General features: G+C 42.9%; 1 protein-coding gene across 1 annotated transcript in view; it reads right to left on the reverse strand.

The window, feature by feature from the left end:
• Positions 1-17,868, reverse strand: part of LOC142294998 (serine palmitoyltransferase 3-like) — a 98,658-nt gene that overhangs the window by 37,735 nt on the left and 43,055 nt on the right. The window contains exons 2-4 of the mRNA XM_075338065.1: positions 10,267-10,461; positions 7,885-8,039; positions 6,204-6,352 (exon numbers count right to left, since the gene is read on the reverse strand). Of these exons, the coding sequence (XP_075194180.1) occupies positions 6,204-6,352; positions 7,885-8,039; positions 10,267-10,461 (499 nt within the window). The remainder of the gene's footprint in view (positions 1-6,203; positions 6,353-7,884; positions 8,040-10,266; positions 10,462-17,868) is intronic.

The raw sequence follows: 17,868 nt of genomic DNA on the forward strand, positions 1-17,868 counted from the left end.
TCTGACTCTCATAGTCTTGTATTGAGAGCTTCTGAGTGACGTATCTTTTGACTTAGGGCCAGTCAGAATTTAGAGACTCAAGATATTTCCGTGGCGCTGAAAAAAGGTGAAGATATCAAAGGGCGAGTAAGCTTCAGGGATGGGACTTGGGTTTAAAGCACAACTCCAGCGCTAACAAAAAAAATTTTATCTATTTTTCTCATACACTAATGTATCTGTTATACTAATATATAATACAGTAATCAAAAACCAATTGCAATGTATTGTAAGTCGGGTATTATAAAATAATAATAACAGTCATTATAATTCTTATCATTATGGTGTAATGCAGCATGTGCATTCACCATAGTCTTTCAGAGAAGGCACATTTTGGACTTTACTTTCAGGTAGAGTTAAAAATACATAACGTACATTTCCATTATTTGATTTGATATCAAGGAAGCAGTGTCAAACTGTCCCACTGGAGGACCGGAGAGTTCCCGGAGGGCCCAGTGAGCTCTTGTCTTTTCTTCAGGGGCATCAATAATGGCAGACCTTTTGACTGCTATGGGGCCCCTGAGTCTGTAGGAACCAGATGCTGAACGTCATCAGGCCTCCTCCCCTGTGACTTAATATCAATGAGGCCTCAAACAGGGTGTTGTGGGACCATCATGATGTACAAGAGCATCTTAATAAATTAGAATATCATCAAAAAGTTAATTTATTTCTGTAATTCAATACAGAAAGGGGAACACATATTATATAGAGTCATTACAAACAGAGTGAACTATTTCAAGTGTTTTTTTCTGTTAATGTTAATGATTATGGGTTACAGCCAATGAAAACTGAAAAAGTCATCTCAGAAAATTAGAATAATTACCACAAAACAACTGCAAAGGTTTTCTAAGCATTTAAAATGGTCCTTTAGTCTGGTTCAGTAGGCTACACAATCATGGGGAAGACTGCTGACTTGACAGATATCCAGAAGGCAGTCAATGACACACTCCACAAGGAGGGTAAGCCACAAAAGGTCATTGCTAAAAAAAAGTTGGCTGTTCACAGAGTGCTGTATCAAAGCAGATTAATGGAAAGTTGAGTGGAAGGAAAAAGTGTGGTAGAAAAAGGTAGACAAGCCACCGGGATAACTGCAGCCTTGATAGGATTGTTAAGAATTGTCATTCAAAAATTTGGGGGAGATTCATAAGGAGTGGACTGCTGCTGGAGTCAGTGCTACAAGAGCCACCACACACAGACGTATCCAGGACATGGGCTACCACTGTCATATTCCTTGTGTCAAGCCATTGATGACCAATAGACAACGCCAGAAGTGTCTTATCGTGGCCAAGGAGATAAAGAAATGAACTGTTGCTCAGTGGTCCAAGGTGTTGTTTTCAGATTAAAGTAAATTTTGCATTTTATTTGGAAATCAAGGTCCCAGGTTCTTGAGGAAGAGTGGAGAAGCCAACAATCCAAGCTGTTTGAGGGCTAGTGTGAAGTTTCCACTATCAGTGATGGTTTGGGGAGCCATGTGATCTGCTGGTGTAGGTCCACTGTGTTATCAAGACCAAAGTCAGCGCAGCCGTCTACCAGGAAATTTTAGAGCACTTTATGCTTCCCTCTGCTGACAAGTATTTTGGAAATGGAAATGTCATTTTCCAGCAGGACTTGGCACCTGTCCACACTGCCAAAAGTACCAATACCTGGTTTAATAAACAGTAACACTGTAGTTGATTGGCCAGCAAACTCGCCTGACCTAAACCCCATAGAGAATCTGGTGGGATCAAGAGGAAGATGAGAGACACCAGACCCAACAATGCAGACGAGCTGAAGGCTGCTATCAAAGCAACCTTGGCTTCCATAACACCTCAGCAGTGCCACAGGCTGATCGCCTCCATGCCACGCCACATTGATGCAGTAATTCATGAAAAGGAGCCCCGACCATGTATTGAGGCATTTACTGTACAGACTTTTCAGTAGGCGCCAACATTTCTGAGTTTAAAATCATTTTTTCAGTTGGTCTTACATAATATTCTAATTTTCTGAGATAACTTTTGGGTTCTCATTAACTGTAAACCATAATCATCAACATTAACAGAAAAAAACACTTGAAATAGATCCCTCTGTGTGTAATGATATATATAATATATGCAATTCCCTTTTTGTATTGAATTACTGAAATAAATTAAGTTTTTGATGATTTTCTGATTTATTGAGATGCTCTTGCATATTGGGAAGCTTTGTGGCAACTGTGTTTTATATAGGGAGCTGTTGGGGCCATCATAATATGTATAGGGAGTTTTAGGAGCCTCATAATGTGAATAAGGGCCTATGGGGGACACATTATGTTTACAGGGGTCTGTAGTGCCATCATTCTGTATATAAGGGGCTCTGGGGATAACATATGGTGTACAGGGAGCTGCAATCCATCACACAATGTAAAATGAGCTGTGAGGGCCATTATATTGTATATAGGGACATCCTATAAACCTTATCCTGGGACATCTACAACCTACTCATGGCCTCCTGATGAACCTGAAGCACAAGAGAAACACGTTGAAGCCATCCTTTCGACCAAATGCATCAATAAGGAAAGTTTTTTTTCCTTTTCCTCTTTTTCACTGGTTTGACTTGTGATTGTTTTGCTCATCTTTTTGAAGCTCCATTTTTTTTTGGCTGGGCACTGTGGTGCCCACCACTTCGCCCTGCCATTTTTTATGGACTTTTACTTTTTTGTAACTTTATTTGGCTATTTGCAGTGATTGCACTCATTGTGGTGTTTGCTTTGGCTACTTTGGTTAATTAAACCCTCACAGTCAAATCTTCATTTTGTGGATAACCTTTGGTACGGGCAGGTCCTAGTTTAGGGACTCCCAAGGAGAGTCATCGGTGAGCAGGGGCGCCATTTGAGCTTTTTAGGGTGCCGACCTCTGCAGCAAGGTAGGGCCATTCATAGTCTTGTAGAATTGGTATATTGTATAAACTTACTCTCACTCTCTTATATCGACTGGTTTCCTGTCTGTTAACTTTTTTAATGAAGTGTTTCTATGATATTTTCACTTATTGTGTTTTTCAAGCATATTTAATAAATTTGTAAGTTTTAGGATTTTTTTTCTGTTAACTTGTCTTTAAAACCCCAGGATTTGAAGACACTTTTGACCCACTTTTGACCCACCACTGTGACATCAGAGGTCTACCTTCCCTACTGATCCCTTTCCCTCACACCTACTCCAGTCTCTCTCTCCGGTTGTCACCACTCACCTAACTAAAATCTTCAATCTCCCTCTCTCTTCTGGTATCTTCCCCTGTTCCCTCAAACACTCTATCATTACTCCATTATTAAAAAAACCTTCTCTTGATCTGTCCTGCACAAGCAACTACAGACCAGTCTCCAATCTCCCCTTCATCTCCAAACTCTTGGAGCGCCTGGTCTACTCTCGTCTCACCCGCTACCTTTCCACTCACTCTCTTCTAGATCCTTTACAGTCTGGCTTCTGCCCTTTACACTCAACAGAAACTTCTCTTGTCAAAGTGACCAATGACCTACTGACAGCAAAACGTAACGGTGACCACTCTCTGCTTATTCTTCTTGACCTCTCTGCCGCCTTCGACACTGTTGACCACCATCTCCTTCTCTCTATGCTCCATTCTATCGGCCTAAAGGACACTGTTCTTTCCTGGTTCTCTTCCTATCTTTCTGGCCGCTCTTTCAGTGTATCATTTGCTGGCTCCACATCTTCTCCTTTTCCTCTCACTGTTGGGGTCCCTCAAGGTTCAGTCCTTGGCCCTCTTCTTTTCTCCCTCTACACTGCCCCAATTGGAATGACCATCAGCAGATTTGGCTTTCAGTACCATCTTTATGCTGATGACACACAGCTATACACCTCATCCCATGAGCTCACCCCTGCTGTACTACAGAACACTAGTGACTGCCTGACTGCAGTTTGCAATGTCATGTCTGCTCTCTATCTGAAACTTAACCTTTCCAAAACTGAACTTCTTCTTTTCCCTCCATCTTCCAACCTTCCTCAACCTGACATCTCCCTCTCTGTGTGTGGCGCAACGATAAATCCTAGGCAGCAAGCCCGCTGTCTGGGTGTTATACTTGACACTCATTTCTCCTTCACCTCCCACATACAATCTCTTGCCCGCTCTTGCCGCTTGCACCTCAAGAACATCTCTAGAATCCGCGCTTTTCTCACAATGGAAACGACAAAAACCCTCCCCGTGACCCTGATCCACTCTCGCCTTGACTACTGTAACTCTCTATTAATTGGTCTCCCCCTAACTAGACTCTCTCCTGTACAGTCCATCCTCAATGCAGCAGCCAGGGTCACCTATCTGGCTAACCGCTACTCGGATGCCTCTGCTCTGTGCCAGTCATTGCACTGGCTGCCCATATCTCACAGGATCCAATTCAAACTGCTTGTTCTTACCCACAAAGCTCTCCACAATGCGGCATCCCCCTACATCTCCACCCTCCTCTCTGTCTATCACCCCACCCATTCTCTACACTTTGCAAATGACTTTCGACTAACATCCACACTAATTCGAACCTCCCACTCCCGAATCCAAGACTTCTTCCGAGCTGCACCAAACCTCTGGAACGCTCTACCCCAAGAAGTTAGGATGAATCACAACTTACTCAGCTTCAGACGCACCCTAAAAACGCATCTTGTTAGGGCGGCCTATCACAATCCCTAGCCAAACTAATTTCACCTAATCCCTCCACATCTTCTCAGATAAGTACCCCACGTCAAACTCCATGGCACCCAAATGCATCTCAAGGTCCTGGCCAACTGATCCACTAAGCCATTATCTATCCCCCATTTTCTTGAGATGGCTGGATTGTCATTGTAAATAAGCACTTGTACCTTGTCCCCCCCCCCTCCCCCACCCCATCTCACTGTAGATTGTAAGCTCTCACGAGCAGGGTTGTCTTTTTTCCCTTTAAATATTGTATTTTCGATAACTGTTACTTGTTTGTATATGATCTTTCTGAATTGTAAAGCGCTGTGGAATATGTTGGCGCTATAGAAATAAAGATTATTATTATTATTATCATTTACCGGGGGCTGCACAGTTAGTTGAAAGGTGGGCCCTCAAAATCAACTCCTCTGGTGGACCCAATATTCCCCAGTCCAATACTAATCCGAAACATAGCATATTTGTATTAATATTATAACTGATAATTTAATCGGTAAAAGTGACATATCATTCATTAATGTGTCTGTTTTTTTGCCTGAATGTACATGGTGGGATATTACAAAGGTATTCATTTTGCAGTTACATCACGCGACCTACAGTACAAATATTTGCTGAGTCAATAGTAAAATATCCAATGAAATAAGATGCTTTTTTGGTAGCGTTTTCCAATTAACATGTGTAGTTTGTGGCTTTTTTCATGAGAGGAAATTTGAAATCATGAAGGGAATTAATCCCATGACTTGTAATGTTAAAAATGTAATGGAAAAATACAAATCTGGTGCTAAAACATATGGATACAAGAAAACTCCTCCAAAAAACAATGTAAATAAATGGTGAAAAAAACCCCAAATGTAAAAGCATTGGCGAAAGTGTGGGTGTGGCTAGACTGAGTGTGATTGCACATGTTCGACATTCACAATCTGAGTATGAGCCACTATGCCTGGACTGGTCACAGATATCCTCTCACTCATTATCCTCATAGACAAAACAATCACTGATCTCTTGGGAGACCAGCCAGAGAAAACACTGCCGGCAGCCAGCAAAGGCGCTCCACACAGTGAAATCCTAGGTGCATTGCTCCCTGGGAAGTATGCAAATCAAAAAAGGTCCGTGCAGCCTCTGTTAGGACGGAGTCTCGACACAGAAAATAGCCAGATATCCCTCCGGGAAGGACCTAGCCAAGGAGTGGCTCTTTTTAAGGAGACCACCATATTAAGTGGCCCTTTTAGTCAATATCCAGCTCTTTGCCGAGTTTAAAAATATGACAAGGGAAATACCAAGGCCAGGTATCCATCCACAGACAGCCGTTTCGGGGTATTGTCCCTCATCAGTGTGGAGTAGGATTCTGGCTAGGTGGGCAAAAAAGGTTTGATTTTCAATATCCTCATATGCACATATGAGATTTGAATTCTGGGCAGGAGACTTGATGCCAATCCAAACATTGCGATCCGTGCTCAGACTGTGAATGCTGGATGTGAGAAACTGGCCTAAGTGTGCATTCAGTGGTATGGTTTACTCACCCATTTCATGTCTGGTACTGCAGACTCCAGCACCATATCTCTCTAATTCATTCTTCACTGGGTTCAAGGACTCTTCATTATTTTCTGCGAAACCCAGATAGTTGTAGGATCCCATGTTTATCACATCCTTAATGACTTTTCCAGTGTATCTAAAATCAGACCAAACCTTTAGTTAGTGTGATAGAAGTAGGGCACTGCAACAGACAAGCAAGCAGTGCCGTAACGATCATGGTCGCAGAAGGTGCAACATCGACCAGTGTTCATGAGGGAGAGGGGCCCATCGATGCTGAATGTGCATCCGGGGATGCACTTTCAGCTGAAATGTATTGTGGTGCAAAGACCCGCTGAGTCCCTGGACTGAAATACATGCCACTGGCCAATCAGAAGCTGGCAGCTGACATCATTCACAGGCGGCGTATGGCAATGACATCATGATTTGCCCATAGCAGGCACGCTGATGTCACCTGCCAGCCTCTGCGCTGGCTGTAAAAGAGGATGCTGCACGTCATGGAAGTCGCGGAAGGTAAGGGTAATTGTTTAGTTTTTTTCCATTATTACAGGATGGGCCTAGGATGGAGGTCATTATACTAGGAAGGGGGACATTATTAATGGAAGTGGCCCAGGATGGGGAACATTATACCAGCAAGGGGCCCAGGATGAGGGACATTATTTCTGGAACGGGACTGGACGGAGACATTATACCAAGGTGGGGGGCATTATTACTGGAAGGGGCCCAGGATAGGGAACATTATTATTGGAAGGGGTCTAGTAAGGAGAAAATGTATTACTGGAAGTGGCCATGATAGGAGAATTATAATGGTAAGTGGCCCAGGGTGAGGGGCATTATTACTGGAAGGAGCCCAAGATGGCGAACATTATATCAGGAAGGGGCCCAGGATGGGGAACATTATTGATGGTAGAGGCCCAGTAAGGGGAAAATGTATTATTGGAAGAGGCCAGGATGGGGGAATTTATTAGTAAGTGGCCCAGCGTGAGGGACATCATTACTGGAAGGAACCCAAGATGGCAAATGGTATACAAGGAAGTGGCCTAGGATGGATGTTATTAGAACAAGAAGGGGGACATTATTAAGTTATGTGGGGGGGCAACATGATTGTCTTTATAGGATTTAGAACACTATATGGGCCCATATATCTGACTAACAGGCAGGTAAGGGCACAGATTCAAATTTTAAACTGTGGTACATATAGTTACGCAACTGCAAGCTAGGATTGAGGAATGACACATTGGATTCGCATTCTCCTGTGTAGTCACTTCTATCACAGATGTGTGATGCACATTATGCAAGAGAAGATGGTGGCCAGACTTTAGCTCTCAAATTAAGCATTTTGGGTAAAAGTATAAATGTTCTTGGTTATTGTTTTACACCTTTATTAATTTTTTTAATAGTACCATGTGGGAACTTATGCCATATTCATATGTTCACGAGTTACATACATGTACTATCCTTTGTTTTTATGGATAGAATGTAGTCGTGCTTTTATTATGGACCAAGTGTCCACAAAAAATCTAGCCGACTTGTCTGTCCATAGAATGGGGGAAAATAGTGACCAATCTCTGTAATACGAGCATTCTTCACTAAAATCAGCAATAGACTAGTAGAATAAATGAACCAAAATCAAGTGAAGCTTATTACAGAGAGAAACATCAGAATGTTCACCTGTACGTCCAGTTGAAGTCATCAGTTACGCGCTCCATTAGGTTAAACTGAGGCCCTGGGACACTGCATATGGGTCGATTAAAAGCATCACGGAGGCGCATGTAGATATTTCTCGTGTAGAAATTTTCAAAGTCTTGGTAAAGAGGCACAAAATCCTTCAAAACATAATGGTGTGATGCTTCAACACATTTTGTTCATCAGAGCTTTCAAACACATGACGCGTTAAAATTCCTGCTTTAGCTCCTTAATATTGTATGATATATACTTAGTAATGGCACTGGCTAAACCGTGGTAGAACTCCCTTGTCCTGCTAACAAAAACATGCTCTCTGGAGTAACACTCCAGACTATGTGACGTCCCTAGATTTTCTGTCCATATCCAGGAGCACGCAGCCACCTTTTAGATAGGGTAAATATGTCTTTTACAGCCTACTGGGCCAATGTAGTGGCATTTTTTGCAGCTTTCTCCCTTTTCAAGTAAAAAGGTTCTCAAAATTTCCCACAAGCAACACAGACTTGTCCACTCAGGATAAGGGTAGGTCTGGAGAATGTATACATTTATAGGGATTCCTTCTGACTACGGATTTGTATTAGACCCTACATTAAATTAGATTTACCAAATTAATGCACACAAATTCACCAGTTAACTAAATTATTGGGTTACCAATAGTGATGGGCGGACCCGGATTGTAATAGTCTGGATCCGCAAAGGTTACCTAGTACCCGTGCACTGATCCTGAACCTGATGCTCTCAGGGAACTCTGGGTAACTAACTGCATCTGGCTATCCAGGTAATTAAAAAAAAAAAAGAAGAAAGAAAATAAGAATAAAGCAGGCACTTTATACTTACCAGTCTCCTGGATGGCTGTAACACTACTTCTGGGGCCGCTCATTAACCTTATGCTTATAAACTGCTTCCCCCACCCACCAGCAGTCTCTCCATCTCTGCTTGGTTGCAGTCAGACCACACCCCCACCCTATAGTATAGTTTGTCTGACTGCCTGGAATCGCACACAATGTGTGTGCCCCTATCGTGATGGAAAAAGAAATAAATTAATAAAAAATTGGCATAGGGTCCCCACATATTATAATACCCAGCACACATGAAGCATATGGCTTCAGGTTGCAGCCCCCAGCTGTGTGCTTTTCTTGGCTGTGTATCAAAATAAGAGGGAGCTCATGCAATAATTAAAAAAAAAACCCAAAAAAAACCGGCATGTGGTCCCCCCGAATTTTGATACCCAGCCATGATAAAACTGAAAGCCAGGGGGCTGGTATTCTCAGGCTGGGGAGGCCCATGGTTATTGCCCCCCAGATTAAAAATAGCAGCCTGCAGCCACTCAGAATTGATGCATCCATTAGATGCGGCAATCCGAGTACTTTACCCGACTCATACTAATTGCCATGGTGCAGTGGCAATCGGGGTAAAAAGGGGTTAATGACAGCTCACAGCTGCTACTAAGCCCCCCATTTCTAATCTGTTAATGATAAGAAATAAACACAAACACTCAAAAAATCCTTTATTTGAAATAACCATGGGCCTCCCCAGCCTGAGAATTCCAGCTCCAGCTCTCGGTTTTATCTTGGCTATGTATCAAAATTGGGGAGGACTGCACACCAATGTTTTTAAAATAATTTAAATTAAATAATTTAAAAGAAAATCTGCATGGGGGTCCATCTTATTTTCATACACAGGCAAGATAAGCACAAGGCTGTGGGCTGCAGTTTGTAGCCATATACGTTTTCTGTGCTGAGTATCAAAATATGAGGGGACCCTACACCAATTTTTTTTATATTTATTAATTTATTTTCACACTACGATAGGGACACACAATGTGTGCAATTCCATTCATTCATTCATTCATTCAGACACTCTTGTAACAGAGAGTGTGGGCACGGTCTGACTACAACAAATCAGAGACGCTGGGACTGCCGCTGGGCAGGAGAAGCAGTGCATATGGATGAGATTACCAGAAGTAGTGTGACAACCGTGCGGTGAGACTGGTAAGTATAACACGCCTGCTCTAATCCCCCTATCCCTTCTACCACCATTTTAAAGTACCTGATTTTGGTCCCCATAGACTTATATAGGGATTGGCATCCAGCCAGATATCTGGGATCTTGAACCTGTTTTTTTTTCTTTTTTTGTAAATCCGGTTTTACCTGACGGTCCCAGGTATCTGTGGGTTCACCTATCACTAGTTACCAACAGGATCTCACCTCTGTGCATACTACTTGCTCTTAGATCTCACACTTGAGTGACATTGTAAAAGTTCAGGTAGGTTGGAATTTTGATAATAAAATTGGCCAAAATATTGGCATAATTAAATTCCAAAGTTTAGACCATCTTATTTAATTTTTAATATACTGGAAATATTCTTACTCTTTGCTTTTCCCTTTCTTCGGCCATGTGGCATTGTTCTAATCCCCACCTTCTCATAAAATCTCGTAAGTAGCCAAATAAGATTAGAATTCCATAACCGAGGTAGGTGAGTACAGGAATGTACAATGGGGCTTCTTCAAATGACTCCTTATATTCTTTCTTGTATAGGCTGCCATTTACTGGTCCATTTTTCTTCTATAAGATAAAAAAAATGCTCAGATCACACACTAATTTATAGGAAAGAGTATGGGAGCACGTTTCCAATTCATCATTGATGAGAAGTAATCATTTATGTTTCTTGACTGTGACACCAAATTGCATACACAAGGAAGCAATTACTGTTTCATGACTCTACAAAGACTGCAACTCACTTTCTCGATTCCTGATGAAGGCCGTTCCTTAAATATTCTAAAACTCATACAGGTAAAACATGAAATATGCCTTATGTATGGAGTTCATAGAATGAGTACTAATTGGAAGAGCTTCATTTTGCCACGGCAGAGAAGACTTAGGAGAAAATGTTTGATATTCCGTATATATACATAAAGGACTGTCCAAAAGTAGGTCAATTTTGTAAAAAGCTGACCATAAAAAAACTGCAATATAAAAGTTACGTAAAAATATACTTTAAACACAACTTTCAAGTGTCACTTTGGTCCAGTGTTTTTGGCGTCTAAGAATACTAGTCAAAGTACAATAATGTGATTGCTTGAAGATCACATGAAGTCATGTATTGCACCTGCTGAACTCCTGAGGGATATTACCTTACTATGGACTTTTGTAACTACTCTCAATCAACCCTTTTTAGGGCCCGTTCACACAGGCACGCTTTATACTGTGAATTCTGCTGTGGACCTGCAGCAAATCTGTATTACATGCAAAATGTCTTATTGCGGATAACACACAATCCGATGGATGCATTGAAACATTGACATACTTTAGATTTAAAATACACCATCTGTGGAGGTTGGTACGAGGCAGGCAGCGTGTAGTCATGTCAGGTGAACCACAGGGCTCAGCTCACCCTGCAGTTAAACCCCACGCCTCCCCGTTACCAAACAACCCACAGGATAGACTCCGCTACAGCCTCAGTCGTACAGAGTCACTCCAGATCTTCAGGCAATAAAGGGGTCTAACACAGTTCCTTCTTCAACAAATAATTTCTTTATTCCTGGTATCTATTCCTGCCTCGGTCCACTTTTTACCGCCACCGGAATTCTTACAAGGATCTTTTAGAATATTTCTGTCTCCACAGCAACAGTCGGTCCTCCAGCACCTGGCTACGTCTTTCATGTCAGCCATTTCTTTCCCTCACTCACTTCATCATGATATAGGGGTATGCAACAGAGCCATTGTCTCCCCTCTAATGTCCAGTCATCCAGCCGTACCCCTCCATGTTCAGGAGGGGCGCACTGACCTATTCCGTGAGTGAGGGTCTGTCTCCATACCACCAGCAGGCACCGATTTCGAACCTCCGACTACAAGCTAAACCCCTTTCCGTGGAGGACGAGAATCCACCATTCACCAGGATTTCCCGTGCCGCAGCCGTAAGGGTGACCCTAGGGTCTTGACCTCCTGTAACAGACATCTTGTCTACTCCATGTCCCTGATCACTCTCCTCCTTTTTCCCTATATATATATATATCCTACGCTGCTCACTCAGGTGCCAGAGGAACCGTGCTCCCACCCTGTCACCTCGTGGCGAAACCCATAACAAGACATTTGAAGAACAAATACAGGATTCAGTGGTGTGCCGGGTACAAACACAGGGGTGTGCCTTAAGGTACCGTCACACTAAACAACTTACCAGCGATCCCAACAACGATACAACCTGATAGGGATCGCTGGTAAGTTGCTAGGAGGTTGTTGGTGAGAGGTCACACAGTCAGACGCTCCAGCGATCCCACCAGCAACCTGACCTGGCAGGGATCGCTGGAGCATCGCTACACGGGTTGCTGGTGAGCTGTCACCAGCAACCAGTGACCAGCCCCCAGCCAGCAGCAGCGCGTGGAAGCATGCTGCGTTTGGTAACTAAGGTAAATATTGGGTAACCAACCCGATATTTACCTTGGTTACCAGCGCACACCGCTTAGCGCTGGCTCCCTGCTCTTAGCTACAGTAAACATCGGGTTAATTACCCGATGTGTACTCTGCTACAAGTGCAGAGAGCAGGGAGCAGCGCACACTGCTTAGCGCTGGCTCCCTGCTCTCCTAGCTACAGCACACATCTGGTTAATTACCCGATGAGTACTGCAGCTACGCGTGCAGAGAGCAGGAGCCGGCACTGACAGCTGAGAGCGGCGGAGGCTGGTAACGAAGATAAATATCGGGTAACCAAGGACAGGGCTTCTTGGTTACCCGATGTTTACTGTGGTTACCAGCCTCCGCAGAAGCCGGCTCCTGCTCCCTGCACATTCAGTTGTTGCTGTCTCGCTGTCACACACAGCGATCTGTGCTGCACAGCGGGACAGCAACAACTAAAAAATGATCCAGGCCATTCAGCAACAACCAGCGACCTCACAGCAGGGGCCAGATTGTTGCTGCATGTCACACACAGCAACATCACTAGCAACATCGCTGCTACGTCACAAAAGTTGTCCATCAGCAGCGATGTTGTTAGCGATGTTGCTTAGTGTGATGGGGCCTTAACCCTCACAACCCCTATTCCATCATCTCTGCAGATTTTTTTTCTGCAGTGTGTGAATGATCAGATATTATATGGTATCTAGTGCCTTTCATTTCAAAGCTGAGCTGCTGATGCAACAGAATTCTCCTTTCTTATCACTTAGGTTATCACTATCTGCTTATGATACAGATACAATGGAGCTGCACCTTGGTCAGAGTCACTGTTTATACAAGCCTGCTAGCAAACAAACAATAAATCGTTTGGAACTGAGATATCGATAACCTTATCTACTCTCAGGGGCTTCATACACAATATTTAGCTGTCGGCCAAATCAATCATTTGTCCATCAGCTACACCTCCCCACTCGTCTATACTTGACAAGCGCTCCTCTGTTTTCTATGAGAGAGCAGATACTACTCTGATGGTGACTTATCTCACTGAGAACAAAGGATTACTTATCCGAAATTGGAGATGAATCCTTATATTCCCTGACAAAATCTGTCTGAGGAGAGTCAGAAGGCCTACCCTGAAATTAAGCCCCAGTAGGATTTTGGGGGCTTATTTGACTATGCTTAAAATATAAGATCTAATCCAAAAATAAACCCTAGTTGCAGTTCCATAAGGGTACCGTCACACTTTAGCGACGCAGCAGCGATCCCACCAGCGATCTGACCTAGTCAGGATCGCTGCTGCGTCGCTACATGGTCGCTGGTGAGCTGTCAAACAGGCAGATCTCACCAGCGACCAGTGACCAGCCCCCAGCCAGCAGCGACGTGCAAGCGACACTGCGCTTGCACGGAGCCGGCGTCTGGAAGCTGCGGACACTGGTAACTAAGGTAAACATCGGGTATGGTTACCCGATCTTTACCTTAGTTACCAGCGCACACCGCTTAGCTTGGCGTGTGCAGGGAGCAGGAGCCGGCACTGGCAGCGTGAGAGCTGCAGAGGCTGGTAACGAAGGTAAATATCGGGTAACCGCTCTCAATCAGTTATGGGTGGCTGTGGGTCCCAATCCCTCAACACCCATCTCATTGTTTAGTGAATGTTTTCCCCCTCACTCACACTGATGGCAATACATTCATTGTACATGAGTATAAGCATTCACACTCTGTATACACATGAACACACACACACACATGCCACGTGCGCACGGCCCCTGCACAATCTCCATAGATTGTGCAGGGGACGCAGGACGCATGCAGTTACGCTGCGGTGCAGAACGCAGCGTAACTGCATGTAATACGCACATGTGCGCACATACCCTTACTGACAGCTGCATATACACACATGTACACACACACTATACACACATGTACACACACACTTACTGACATCTTTTGGGTTGACCTTCGGGCCTTCAGTCAGTTATGACCTTATAGGTGAAATAGAAACAGAACTTTCCAGAAATAATCTATACAGGTGAAAAGTTAGAAAAAGTTCTCTTTCTATATTAATAAAGCCATAACTGGATAAGGGCCCCCTTCCATCCCCCTAATAAGGGCTCTTTCACATATCAGATTTTTTCGTATGTGAGTTATCCATCATTCTTGGAGATACAGTAGATCATGGACATAGTACAGTGAATACGCTTTTACCCCTCTTTTTTTGTTGTGGAAAAACATTTAACGACTTATGGCGTAGATTTTCATCAAAACTCGATGTGGAATGTAAGAAGCTGCTCGGGAGCCGATTCTGCATCATACCAGGCAGATCCAAGTTATTGCCAGGCCGGCATCTACCTGAAACTGCAGCTGAACAAGTAAACCCTGATCACCGCAGTTTTACCACTTACAGTAAATACTGTAGTCAATTTTGACAGTGGCTTTTAAATGATGAGTGTGCACCAGGGCCCATTGGCCCTGTGACACAATAAGTGGCCCTATACCAGGGGTCTCAAACTCGGCTGGGTGTATGGGCTGCACAGAGGAAAAAAAATAAATTTGGGGGGGGGGGCGCATTCTTTGCAGGACAAAGTGACATTTTTATTGGTACCATATAATATATATATATTTTTTTTTTTTTACACACCTTGGTATCACTGATTTTGAACATTTTCACTTGTTCATTATAGCAAATGTGCACATTCTTTGTTTAAATATAAACATTTTTTTTTTTTTTACATTTTATTCCTTTCTTGTAACTAATAGTCTTACAATTAGCACTATATAGAAATTTTGACCAACATCTTTTAGTAATGTTCCCCATATTGTTGTAACGTGCCCATCCTTGTCCCCTTGTAGTATTGTGCCCCATCCTAGTCCCCATCCCACAGTAATGTGCTCATCCTTGTCCCCTTGTAGTATTGTACCCCATCCTTGTCCCCATCCTAAAGTAATGTTCCCCATCCTTGACCCCATTTTGTAGTAATGTGTTCATCCTTGTCTCCATTTTGTAGTAATGTGTCCATCCTTGTCCCCCATCTTATAGTAATGTTCCCCATCCTTGTCCCATTGTAGCAATGTCCCCATCCTATATACTGTCCCCATTCTATAGTAATGTGCCCATCCTTTAGTAATGTGCCAACCTTTGTCCCCACCCTATAGTAATGTCCCCAGCATTATCCCTATGCTATAGTAATGTTTCCCATCCTTGTCACCTTGTAGTAATGTCCGTATCCTATAGTAATGTGCCCACCTTGTCCCCATCCTGCAGTAATGTCCCCATCCTATAGTAATGTGCCCATCCTAGTCCCCATCCTATAATACTGTGCCCACCTTGTCCACATTCTATAGTCATGTGCCCATCCTAGTCCCTATCCTATAGTAATGTGCCCATCCTAGTCCCCATTCTATAGTAATAATGTCCCCATCCAATAGTATTGTGCCCATCCTTGTAATGTCCCCATCCTATTGTCCCCAGCCTTATCCCCATCCCATAGTAATGTGCCCACCTTGTCCCCATCCTGTAGTAAATGGGTCAGCAGCTCCCCTCACCTTCCACAGACGCCGGAGTGAAGCTGAGGGGAGTGGTCTGCGGCCCCAGATCCACAGTGATTGGAGAGATCAGTCACAAGGCCAGTCTCTCCAATCAGAGCTGGGGGCGGGTGAAACACAGGTCACCCAGCTCCAGCCAATGATCGGTGCTATAGCTGCACTGATCATGGCTGGATTTCAATGTTTCAGCGATTTTCAATGACTGAAACATTAGTGGCTGTGATTGGCTGAGCAGCGTTCGTTAGCCACTCACAGCATCCGTAGGTCCGGGGAGGAGGGGACCTCAGGAGGGGTGCTGTCTCCTAATCTAAGGTATTTGCAGCGATTTCGCCATGACGTACTGGGTACGTCATGGGTCCTTAAGTACCAGGGAGCCATAACGTACACAGTACGTCAAAGGTCGCTAAGGGGTTAATTGAATAGGATAACTGAAGTGAGCACTAATATATATATGAGTGCAAGCCAAAAATACATACTATATATAAGAATAAGGCTGCACATCAAACTTAGATAATGGTATAATGCCTCAAGCATATGGAAAAATATTGGAATATACAATGAAAAATGCTACTTGCTAATTTGAACATGTGAATAATGAATTGCATACCTGCCATGAATATTAGGAAAAAGGAGATATTTAGCAATCGCATTGATCAATGTAACTGAGCCCCAAGGCCTCGTCAAGGCATATCTCTATATTGGGGTCCCTAGCTCTATGACCCTAACTGTGTGTCATCTCATTGCAATTAAAAACTGCTATGGGTGGAGAGGGGTAACTAAGGACTTTCTTATATAGGAGATGGAAAAAACATGGCCGAAAGGGGCGGAGCTGTGTTCACATTCAGAAAAAAACTACATATAACTGAATAGGATAACTGAAGTGAGCACTAATATATATATGAGTGCAAGCCAAAAATACATACTATATATAAGAATAAGGCTGCACATCAAACTTAGATAATGGTATAATGCCTCAAGCATATGGAAAAATATTGGAATATACAATGAAAAATGCTACTTGCTAATTTGAACATGTGAATAATGAATTGCATACCTGCCATGAATATTAGGAAAAAGGAGATATTTAGCAATCGCATTGATCAATGTAACTGAGCCCCAAGGCCTCGTCAAGGCATATCTCTATATTGGGGTCCCTAGCTCTATGACCCTAACTGTGTGTCATCTCATTGCAATTAAAAACTGCTATGGGTGGAGAGGGGTAACTAAGGACTTTCTTATATAGGAGATGGAAAAAACATGGCCGAAAGGGGCGGAGCTGTGTTCACATTCAGAAAAAAACTACATATAACTGAATAGGATAACTGAAGTGAGCACTAATATATATATGAGTGCAAGCCAAAAATACATACTATATATAAGAATAAGGCTGCACATCAAACTTAGATAATGGTATAATGCCTCAAGCATATGGAAAAATATTGGAATATACAATGAAAAATGCTACTTGCTAATTTGAACATGTGAATAATGAATTGCATACCTGCCATGAATATTAGGAAAAAGGAGATATTTAGCAATCGCATTGATCAATGTAACTGAGCCCCAAGGCCTCGTCAAGGCATATCTCTATATTGGGGTCCCTAGCTCTATGACCCTAACTGTGTGTCATCTCATTGCAATTAAAAACTGCTATGGGTGGAGAGGGGTAACTAAGGACTTTCTTATATAGGAGATGGAAAAAACATGGCCGAAAGGGGCGGAGCTGTGTTCACATTCAGAAAAAAACTACATATAACTGAATAGGATAACTGAAGTGAGCACTAATATATATATGAGTGCAAGCCAAAAATACATACTATATATAAGAATAAGGCTGCACATCAAACTTAGATAATGGTATAATGCCTCAAGCATATGGAAAAATATTGGAATATACAATGAAAAATGCTACTTGCTAATTTGAACATGTGAATAATGAATTGCATACCTGCCATGAATATTAGGAAAAAGGAGATATTTAGCAATCGCATTGATCAATGTAACTGAGCCCCAAGGCCTCGTCAAGGCATATCTCTATATTGG

The sequence above is a fragment of the Anomaloglossus baeobatrachus genome, chromosome 3, assembly GCF_048569485.1.
Source record: "Anomaloglossus baeobatrachus isolate aAnoBae1 chromosome 3, aAnoBae1.hap1, whole genome shotgun sequence".
NCBI lineage: Eukaryota > Metazoa > Chordata > Amphibia > Anura > Aromobatidae > Anomaloglossus > Anomaloglossus baeobatrachus.